At 38.5% G+C, this 11,847-nt stretch overlaps 1 protein-coding gene across 3 annotated transcripts in view; it reads left to right on the top strand.

Moving 5' to 3' along the window:
• Positions 1-11,847, top strand: part of ARHGAP17 (Rho GTPase activating protein 17) — a 1,246,301-nt gene that overhangs the window by 572,778 nt on the left and 661,676 nt on the right. For all 3 annotated transcript variants that reach the window (XM_044089406.1, XM_044089407.1, XM_044089408.1), the window contains exon 11: positions 6,244-6,355. In XM_044089406.1, the coding sequence (XP_043945341.1) occupies positions 6,244-6,355 (112 nt within the window). The remainder of the gene's footprint in view (positions 1-6,243; positions 6,356-11,847) is intronic.

The following is an 11,847-nucleotide window of genomic DNA, read 5'->3' on the forward strand; positions in this document are numbered from 1 at the left end:
CCACAAATCTACCATTACTTCCACTCCCAGTATTCTATCACTGTTGGAACTCCTCTAGCAATTAGTGTAAGTACTCTGTTTTTCCTGTGTCCTTGATATCCTGCTTGATATCCTTTCTTTATAAAATTCACATGCTCAATTCTTTCCAAATGCCTCCCATAGCAATACTGTGTAACATTCTTCATTTCTTAGAATAATGCAATTCTTTTATTTTTTGTCTATACATGTGAGATGGTTCCCATTCCATAATATGTTTAGTGTAGCCATTATAAGTTATTATTCCCATATATTACAAATGACAGCTTTTTTAAATGTCTGTTTCCAGCTTTTGTTACATACACCCACTAATCTTTTATCTTTATATAGTTGTTTCTTATCTCCATTTAAATGTATCTTTTACAAGATTTTTTTTTTTAATGAAAATCACACACACACATGCTCGCACGCACACACACATGCATACACTTACAAAGCACCCCCATAACCTATTAACTTACAACAAACACACAAACCTATGTACAACTTCAAATAATGAAGCTTAATTCTCCTAATGAGAAAAAGTATCCCAAATCGACAGCTGCACCACAGGCATTAACTAACCTAAAATTTAGGTTATCCATGTTAAGACGCATGTTACTGCCTATGTTCTTATTTACACTAACTGGCTGCTCTTTTCATAGCTTTATTCCCCTCCCATATGTGAAAAACAACTTGCTATGCTTACAGGAAAACATTAACTTTTACCTCAAGAAAAGTGCACTGGCTATCTTTAAGTAAAACTAAGTTATACATTGTTCTAGTAAATGCATTCATTGATTACCCGAAAATCTGCTCTCTTATTCACTTCCAATAATTTCAGGCTTTATTTTTTTACTGAGCTGCTTGCCTCTTGCAACTTTTAATATTACATTTTTCTCCCTAAACTATGTCCAGACCTCTCAATTTATTGTCTACACCTTTTGTCAGTTTACTTCCATGGAAACATAATAAAATGTACTTCTCAACTCATACTAAGCATTTGTTAAAGGAAAACTATTCTTTACATTGTGTTATCACATTTTTAAAACCGACTTGCTTATTCAAAAAAAAAAGATATCATTAAATTACACCAAGGACATTAATCTAGACATTCACCTATGCAAAAGTAAAAAAAAAAAATTCAACTCTGCATATGTTATAGTAGTGTACCTTTGCACCCCATTTCCACCCCTAACCCAGAATAATAGCCTATTAACTTAAATGTGCTTTTGTCTAGCCTTTCTTCCCATTTTAGATTGTGATACGTACATTTCTTAAAACTATAAAAGAAAAACAGTAGTTTACATTATCTTTATCAAATAGAACAGTCACTGAAAATGTTCTGTTATATAATATGCAGTTTGTCATAAAATGTTTTATACAAATGCTGTTGAGCAAAAATTTTTACTTTTTCTTTTTCCCTTTGTGCCCTTCCAGATATTAATGATATGAAGTTGAATATATGCCTGTCAGTCCCCAACAAGTTTAACAAAGTCCTCAAAAGCCCAATCTTTCTCAGCTTCTTATTCTTATAAAGCCATATTTCACCAGTGTGATTGATGCTTTAGTCTTGCATGTATTCACTAATTTCAGTGTTAGTCTTCCTGTTCATCTTCATCTTTCAACCCCAGACACCAGTTCATGCCCAAGCTATTCCTGATTCCTCTAGTCAGCTCCTATGTCTGTTTTCCTCTCTGTCCTATGGCACTTTGGAAAAGGTGTCACTGGAAAAATCTGAATTTTGTTATCAGAAGAATAAGAAACAGAGTCACCTTCTGTGTGATGGCTCACTTTTTGTTGGACAAACTTTTTTTTTTATTTCCTCCTTGGTCTGTTCTGCATCAAAAAATTACTTTGATCCTCCAGGGAAAAATATTTTGAAGATCGCTGGGTAGAGCAGGTTGAATCTCGCACCTGCCACTTGACATTCTCTGATTGCTGGGGAAAATGTGCTTCTCTTATGCCTGGTGTACAGTGAATAATCATTTTCCACAAACATTCTACAGTCTCCAGTTTTAATACTTTGCCCTTTTGCCACAGTTTTATCAGGATCACCACTTTCTGCTGGTGTGAGTGCATGTTTACTGATACAGGTCTTGGCTGCTTTCTCATGGCTAAGTTTGCAGCATACACATGATGTGCTCTTTCAATGAACAAATCTTATGGAATACCAGTCCAGTTACTTATTTGTGCCTTCATAAAGTAAATGCAGTCTGTTTGTTCTAGTTTCTATGATACAGCAGAAAATCTCAGATTTTCTCTGTGCTCTGTCCTCTCTCTGCCATTTTTTGAAACCACTGTTCTTGAGCAGTCCCATACCTGACCAGTCTTTTCTTCATTTTGACTTCTAATTTTTTGAAGTTTTTAGTTTGTACGAAGTGCTGTTTAAAGCAGATTCCATTTCCCCAGCCTTTTTTCTTTTAATTGATATACTCCTTAAAGGTTTTGTTTATTTTAATCAGCTCTGAGCACGTTGACTTATTTTTCCTATAAGTTACTACCAGCAAAGCTGAGCTGGAGTTTGAACTGCTTTTTATTGAACAGCTGCAGGATTCTTCCCAGTCAGTGTTTTCTCTTCACCTTTTCTAGTTGATTTTTTTTAGGCTAAGTTTCTTATGATGACATCCATGCAGTTTACTTCTTAGCTAGTAATTGATTTTTACTAAAACAGGCAGAATTCCTGGCTCTTATCTGCGTTTCTTTTTTCACACTGGAAATTAAGCTATTGATCAGTGTGCAGCCATCTTGGAAAGTGCACTAACAAGTTCCTCTTCAGGAAGAATTTGACGTTTCCTCGGAGAATGTCTGATCTACATAGAAAGCTAGAAATTGTACTTCAGACTGGGTTTTCATGGGTCCGTAGGGTCGGGGTGAATTCTTTAAACCTGCTACTAGGTAGAAGGAGGTGTGGCTCAGTGAAGACTTGACTCTAGCAAATGGTGATTAAATAAATAAAATATCATATAATTACTATAATGTTAGATCTGGTTGTGGGAGTTTTGTCTTTATTAACCCAGCCTCCTTCCTTTTTCCCAGTCTGAGTAGTGGAAGGTTTACTGCAGTGTCTTTGTCTCGCTTTTCAGTCTTTGGGCAGAATCCGGAAAATAGAGGAAAGAAGTACTTGTTTCATGGTAGAGTTAAAGGTGTTTGTGTAGCGTGGGAAAGCTTTATCTGCTAGGACAGAGCATGCATGCTGCGTAGAGCATTATGGGTTAATAAAGACTGAGTTCTCCAAGCAAATCTTGTGTTATAGTAGGTACACATGTTTTGTGTCTTATTGAATCATTTGATTTATGAATGGAAGACTTTGATGTGTACTGACAGCTACCTGTAACTTGATGACCCTTCTTCCTTAAGTTGTAAGGCAGGCAAGTAGATCTATTTTTATATCTTTGCAGACAGCACAATTGTCATTCTCATTGTGAAAAGTATACTTACTCGTAGGTAGAGCTGAACTAGCAGGCTGAAAGGTTAGATATAACACTGCTAGTGCAATATGTTATTGCATACAGTGCTCTGAGATGCATCCATGCTAGAGTAAGGGAGCTGAAGTTCACAGAGAGAAGTTTTAGAACAGGAAGGGAAGACTGATTGAACCTAATTGTAAACCCACCAAGGACAAAGGATTAGTCCTGTTGTAGATTTCTTGTACAGTAAGAAAATATCTTCATGAGTGTGTTAGCCTTACTTATGTGTAATTGTTCATACTTGATAGAAAATGTGCTCGATGTTCTTCATCTCACATTGCTGCAGTCATAACCTGTGGGTAGTCCGCTGTCCTCGGTCGGCCCGAATACCAAAGTATTAGGCTGGTGTCGGTCATGGGCGCTTAGATCTAACGTCAGTGCGCCATGGTATTAAAGCGCATGACCGACGTCATATCCTCAGTCTTTTTTGCCGCATGGTCCGAAGCAGAAGCAGCGTTTGCAAGTGCCGTTCGGCTTTCTGAAATTTTCGTATTCTGAGTTTCAGACCGAATCCAAGTTGGGCTAAGTACCCGCTGGGGAATATTTTTGTTTTTTCTTGCCTCAGTTAATTCCGGATGTCAGAAAAAGTGAATAATTGTATTTCTTGTGGGAAACAGATACTGCATAGGGATTACCACTCTCTCTGTATTCCTTGTTTGGGGCCTGAGCACGACGTAGTCGGGTGTCGCTTTTGTGCTAGATTTAACAAGCGCACCATTAAACGTAGGTTAGATTGTGCTAGGCTTGTCTTCGGTAAGCGGTGTAATTACAATATGCCGTCGGATCCTCCGACGCCCGCTACCGCTAAGAAGCGCAAAGAAAAATCGTTAAGGTCCAAGCAGGATGAGTCGTCCATTCCGGACGCCGGTTCTTTAGAAACTACGGTGGAATCTGTAGATCCAGCCGAGGTTTCAGCTGAGTCTCAGGGGGAGACGTTAATTTTGCAAGATGTGGCCTCTCAGGAGTCAGGTCAGGCTGAGGGGGCCTCTCAGGTTACTGTACTCCCTTCTTTGCCTAAGGTGGTTAGGCCTTCTCCTTCTGTCTCTAAGGTACCTTCCAAGGTCAGGCCTAGTTTGCCTTCCACAGGTGTCAGTCCTAGTTCTGCAGGTTCTGTGCCTAAAAAACACATGCTTAAAATGGCAGAAGATTTAATTTCCTTAATCAGGGGTTCTATGCCCCCTCCAGATAAGAGGCCTAGGGTGGAGCCAGAGGTGGAAAGTTTGGAACAGGCTTCAGATTACTCAGAGTCTTCGGCTGAAGACATTCAGGATTTTCCTCCTTATTCTGATTCAGACGCAGAGGATTCCAGTCCTTCTGCTTCTCCTCCAGAGGATTTTTCTTTTTCAGAAACCCTGCATTCTATGAGGGAGCATTTTAAATGGGAAGGTCAGGATTTCTCAGATTCCCGAAAGAGGCTTAGGGAATTTTTGTTTTTACCACAACATCGGCCCTTGGCTATACCTCCTGTTTTGGATGTGGTTCAGGACGTTTTCTCTGAGGCTTCCCTTAATCCAGACTCTTTGCCTCCTGCGCCAGTTAAACCAGATAGGTATTACAGAGTGCCTGAGGCTCATAAATATCTGTGTAAGAGCCCAAGGGCTGACCCAGAAACTGTTAGCCAGGGACCTAAGGGTGTCAGGGCTTCTGTTGTAAAGAATCCAGTTCCTATGGATAAAGATTCTAGAGCTTTGGATAGGTGGGGTAAGAAAGTGTATACCTCTTCCACTTTAGCAATGAGGGCTTTGAATTGCCAGTTTCATATGTTGAAGTACCAGAATTTTCTCCTTACCCAGTTAAAGTCTAAGGTGGATGCTTTGGCAGAGGGCATAGAGTGTAAGGAATTACAGGATTTGGTTCATGCCTCTGATCAGGTGGGTAAGCATTCTTTACAGTGTGGTTTCGATGCTTTGCAGGCTTCTTCCAGGGTGGCTGCCACTGGATCAGTTATTCGTAGGCACGCCTGGCTTAAGGATCAGACTTTGTCAGAGCATGTTAAAGCTAGAATTTTGGATGCTCCTTTGCAGTCTGAAGTTTTGTTTGGTTCTCCTGTGGAGTCTGTCTTAAAGAAAATGGAAGACAAGGCTAAGTCTATGCAGACTGTTAATTGTAAACCCACCAAGGACAAAGGATTAGTCCTGTTGTAGATTTCTTGTACAGTAAGAAAATATCTTCATGAGTGTGTTAGCCTTACTTATGTGTAATTGTTCATACTTGATAGAAAATGTGCTCGTTTTTCCCCATTGTGTAAGGAGTGGTGCTCACTGTCTGCTGCTAAGGTTTCTCTAGTGTAGTAGTTCTCTGTGAAAGTTAAAGTAAAAATACCATTAACACTTGGACTGTATTTTTGGGCTTTTAATTATTTTGCCTTTGGTAATATTAATTACTTTGAGAAAAAAAGTGCTATAATAAAAAAAAAAATAGAGTGACGTTGCCATGAGAAAAATATTTTCTGTTGATAAACACATTAGCCACATTAATACCTGTTGAAATATGTGTTGCAGTTTTCTTGGATCATGACGCATGCAAATGCTCACCCGTAGATTAGTGACAGTAGACTTGAGTAAAAGTATTACTGACTGTATTTTCTTCCGTAATTACATTGATGCTTAGAAAATTGAAAAAAAAACTGCAGTTGCTAAAACACATTTAGAAACCGAAGAGATGTGAACTGATTGAAATTCTGTTTTCAAACATTGTCCTTTCAATGCCATCTTCTGTGTGGAAAACCTTATATTTGTGTTTTTTTTCCTCCGTTTAGGGACTGTTCAGAATAGCTGCAGGAGCCTCCAGATTAAAGAAATTAAAGGCTGCTCTGGACTGTTCAGCTTCGCATCTTGACGAGTTTTGCTCCGATCCACATGCTGTTGCAGGTAGCATATAGCACAAGACTTGATTTGAATGTGATCAATTTACACAGTGCGGCTGTGAAATGTATATTCTGTTATATTTTGGCAGGACACATTTGATAGTGTTGTCCCACTCAGTATTTGCAGTAATTCATTTTATTTGGTTTTTCCCTTCACTATTCTGTGGCGGGGTGCTTCTCATCTGGCTGTGTGTTTGCTCAGCAATATGTACTTTCCCTGACTTTGCTGGATGGCTGCTCACTGGATGCAGAGGCAGCAGTCAGACTGTTAGGGGGCATCTTTTTTTTTTCCATACCCACATTTAAGATCATTTGGCCCATTGTGAAGCATTGAACCCAGCATGCCAAATGTTTTTACTAGAAATTATTGATTACTTTTATTTGTGTGTCTGCAGCAGAGTACTTGGAGGAAACTAACTGTAACAGTGCTATATATTTAGAGTAAAGTCAATGCTTGTTTTGAGGGCTAATGTTATTTAAAGGTATTGTTTCCCATGGTTAATAGCATGTTGGCATCTTGTTCTGTGATTTATTCTGTAGATGTTCATCCTGGTGTTCGCAGTTGCAACTTTCACTTTTGGGGATGTCCTGCCTTGCAGGTAGCCCACAGCTAGATAGTTTTCCAGAGTTCCAATACCCTTCATTGTTGCTAAGGTGTGAGCACATCTGTAGTAGTATAATATAAGGTGCATCTGTCAACTCCAGCTTCAGATCTTTTATGCTGTACAGTTAGTGTTGCCATATATGCTTTTCTCTACATCTGTATTCAGTCGGCCTGCTTCCAGAAAGCAAATAAGTAACGCTTAGGACTTTTTCTTATCTTTTCTGCTTATAACTGATCATTGTTGAACTAGCTAATGTATGATTCTGACTTTAATGTAGAGGACGTTTTTGTTAAAGTTACCAATTATGTGGTGTGTGGAGAAGCAAATTCCATATTGCTTTGGCCTAGAATATAGTCTGGACTGTTGTCCTCCCAGTGTATCTTTTGCTCTGAGTGCAGTTCCTAAACGGTAATTTTGGTGAGTTCATTTCCAAAAAAGGATGCATGCTTGGTTCCCATGCCAGTATGACTTTGACCAAGGCCTTTCTGGAGCTTCCCACCTAAGAAAAACATTCACTCAAAAGGAAGAAGTATCAAAAAGCCAAGGAGACAGACCTGGTTGGGTTTGGTGGCACTGTACAATCAGAGATGCTTTTGCGCCCTCAGTGGAGTCTTGTTCCATTGAGGATTCCGGTGCTACCACTTTGCAGGTGCCCACACTTTTCGGTTTTTGCATGTCCTCCTGGACCAATGTGCCTAAGATTTTTCTAGCTGTCCAAGGCCCTTTTTACTCTATATTCTAAAATGTATATTTTTGTTATGCTGGTGGGGGGTATACATAGTTAATATTTATGAATTTTGCGATAAATCTGTCTTCTGAAAAAATATTCTCTGTAGTCCTTTGTTGTATCATTTACGTTAATGTTTAGATCAGTCACATTTCCTGTTTGGCTCTTGTTTTTACTGTTACTTTTGTGATGTAGTGCCCCCAAGTGGATACTGTGGGATCTGTGGAACTGTAGTGTTGGGGTGTATTTAAAGAAGGATTCAGACCTGTCCTAAGTGGAGGAAGCCACACCTCCTGCAGAAAAAAGTGAGGGCCACACACAGGAGACAAAGATGTTGGCCTATGAAGTGGAAGAGGGACAGTGACTGGAGTCAGGGAGAGATGCCCCGCAGGAGAGAGACTTAGAGTAAGGACTTTGAGAAAGCTGTGGATTGCTCTGGTAATGGAATCAATACCCTGCAAAGGAAGTACTAGAAGCTTCGAAATGTAAACAGTGAAGTAAGTAATAAACTGTATTTTGAGTGGCTTCTACCTTTTTGTTTTAAATAACTTTTTATCTGATCACAAATGCAAATAAATAAATGAAAATAGTGAGCTAGTCCCCCAAGCACACTTCAACAGTGTTCCCAGAATAATCGAAGCAAGCAGCAAAGCAGTAGAATCCTTTTATTGAAGAGATAAAATCACTGATAAAATAACTAAGCGCTTTCGTTTAATGGAGTATTAAACTTCATCAGACACCATGTTTTTTGCATCATTTAAATACTCAAGTGGTTCAATGTCATTGGATAAAACAATTGAAAAATATTTTACAAAATCAATCAATAAACACACCACCATAGCATGCCTAAACAAATGCCACATTAACAACTGAAACAGAAAAATGTATATATACTTTTCACAGTGCAAAAAGCTTTATTAAAATACCAAGTAAACATTATTATCTTGTTAAAAACTTGTATTTATGCTGACTGTAATGTGCCAAAGTTTTTTTTCTTTCCAGTGCTTTTAACCTTAACACTGGCTTAATAGAACTATGCTCATTTATCCCTGGCCAGCTATCAGCTTGCAAGCAAATTTGCCACCAAAAAAATACTTTCAAACTTACCAACTAAAATATCAACAGATCCATAAAGATTTTGGCAATCTGTCAAACTCCTAAATCCCAGAAAACCCACTACACCAGTCCCAACAACCAGTAATACTTCAGACTCTATTGTCACCCAATTTAATACCCACTTTATTACCTCAATAACCTCCCTATTAGACACTACTACTATCTTCCTCTTTCCATACCTTCACCCTCTGCTCTACCACATACCTACTTTAAATTTGAACCCATCCAAACAGGCTACATACAAAGACTACTATGTGAAGTAAAACCATGTACCCTCGCTACTGATCAACTACCTGGAGATTTTTTGAAAATAGTCGCCACGTCTATTGCCTATCCTATATCCATACTAAATAACCGCTCTATCACTGAACAATATGTACCCCCCCCCCTTTGGAAAATATCCCACTTCATAACTACAGACCTATAGCCATACTCTCACCCCTCTGTAAAATCCTAGAAAAGTGTATACACAGACAATCGATTACTTACAAAAAAATAACTTTTTATCTGACAGACAACATGGTTTTCGACCAAAACACAGTAATAATACAGCCCTCATTAGTTTTACCAACTCCATTAGTCACTTCAGAAACAACAGTCAACTTGTCTCAGCAACCTTTCTTGACATGTCAAAAGCCTTTGACACCCATATCCCATCAAATCCTCCTAAATAAACTGGCCACTTCTGCCCTGAAGCCCTAAACTGGTTCCACAGCTACCTCTCAAACAGGCTACTGTATGGGATAATAAACTCTCCCCTCACCTTCCTCTCTCTGTAGGAGTTCCCCAAGGATCAGTTCTCGAGCCACTACTTTTTACCAATGACCTTAGCACAGCCGCTAACTCTGCCAATGTACAATATGCAGATTCCTCTCTTATCTGCTCTGCTCCTACTATCGTAGCACTTCAAACAAAAACTCGGACTGGCCTCAGCAACATTGAAAGATATCTAGCTGCCCATCAGCTTATATTAAATCCCAATAAAACTAAGCTTATGGTCTTTTCAAATCCATCTCTAATCATCCACCTCTATCTTTTCCTGAAATGGCAGAAAAATAAACTGTTCAACACACAACTGCTAGGGTTACTATAGATAATGCACCGACATTTGACAAACGTATAGCACAGACAATTAAAAAGGTCCATATAAAACTTGGTACACTCTATAGATCCAAACCTTTTCTTACAGATCATGCTAGACTTGCAACGGCAAGAACCCACCTGTTATCTTCACTACTCTAATGTAGTCAAATATTTGCAAACGTTTGCAAAACAGAAATGAATAACCTTGACTCATGCTAAAACAAGATAGCCAAATTTGTAGCTAACCAGCCCCAAAAAGCTCATCACTGTACTGCCTTACAGTAACTAAATTGGCTAGAACTCCCATGCTTACTTACGTTAAACCAACTATTAATTGCCCATACACTGATGTATAAACCTAATCACTGCCCATCTCTGTCTAACCTTGTTCAACCCTATAAAAACCTTAATTCTCTCAGGTCACCAGACAAAGTGCTACTTAAAGTAAACAAATCACACAACTCACATGGTGACTCCGTATACTGTTAAATTGCAAAATACTGGAACTCTCTTCCACAACCTATTCTATCCATTGATTATACTCAAAACTTTAAAAGGGCACTAAAACAGTACTTATAAACTCATTGGATATGCTCCTGCTGTCCTGCCGACAAACCTGCCCCCCCATCACACTACATGCAGCTGTCATACATCCTCATAACCTCTGGATGAGGACACTCCCACCACTCAATGGAATGTAGATGAAAAAAAAAATGCATGTTTTTACTAGACATTGTTAATGTATCTCTGTATGATTTTACAATCTTATTTTATGCTGCTTTATATATGCTTTTGTATATCTATGTTTCTGAAACTTTTCTCCACAGGTCTCCGCTGAAAAAGGGCAATTTGCCCTGTCAGACATTACCTGTTAAATGTAAATAAATACATATTTTGGGAACATTGTTGGAGTGTGCTTGGGGGACTAGTTCACCATTTTCGTTTATTCAGTTTTTGTGTTCGATTTTGCTTTTGGTGGACAATGCAAATAAAGCACAATATCAGAATCACTCTCCATTGTTTATTAGATACTACACTGGCAATTGTGAATAGCAGAGTCTGGTCAAAAGTATATCAAACTACACTGTCCTAAGCTCCTGCAACAGTGCCTACAAATAGTACTGTGTGAATTAATTTTCCCCCAGTGCAGTATGAGATGACTAATGCTTTGTGTTACCACACCTAAGTGCAGGAAGACAATTTAATGTGTACTTAATGAGAAACTGCTACCTCTTTTGATTTGTGTTATGGGTTACCCCAATAAGAAGGTATGGACCTGCTTTTCAGTTACTGTGAGTCAAAACCAAGTGAATTCAGAATGTATTTTGAAATGGGGATAGGGGAGCAACCCTTCCAAAAAAGCCTTGTCAAGTGAAATCTTAACTAATGTCTCATTGATATGTTCTAAAGGACTGCTGCAAGATGCAGAGTGTGCTCTGCTTGAACTGTAGCTGGTAAAGAAATAGAAATAATTACAGGTTTTAATTACTGTTTATTTGCTAATCTGTGTTTTGTTGGAGTCATGGGTGTTTCTTTGTAACAACTAGGAGCTGTTAACAGACTCTAGACTGAGAAGAAGTTTAATAATTCTTAAAGCTTACAAGAATTGCTGTAAAACAGTGGTCATACAAAGTTGCTGTTGAATGTTTTCACAAACTGACTCAGCACTGCTAAAACATGGCTTACTAAATATGCATAGTAGATTATTGGAAAGTTGTTTACTAAGGAACTGCACAGTATATCGTTAGGTTGCTTACAAAGCTGTGCATAGGGATTGCTAAACTGTTGAAAGAAAAGTAATGGAAACGTTCTTGCTTTATGAAGCATGAGCTCATGAATACTGATGAAGTAAATTCCTAAAGTTGGTAATTTTGCAAATATAGTTTATTGAACTGTAGAAGTAAAAGCAGTGAAATGTGAAGTATTGTAGTTTTAAATTGCCAGTGATTTTCAAATTTTAAATTA

Source organism: Protopterus annectens, chromosome 12.part0 (assembly GCF_019279795.1).
Source record: "Protopterus annectens isolate FY-2018-M chromosome 12.part0, PAN1.0, whole genome shotgun sequence".
Lineage (NCBI taxonomy): Eukaryota > Metazoa > Chordata > Ceratodontiformes > Protopteridae > Protopterus > Protopterus annectens.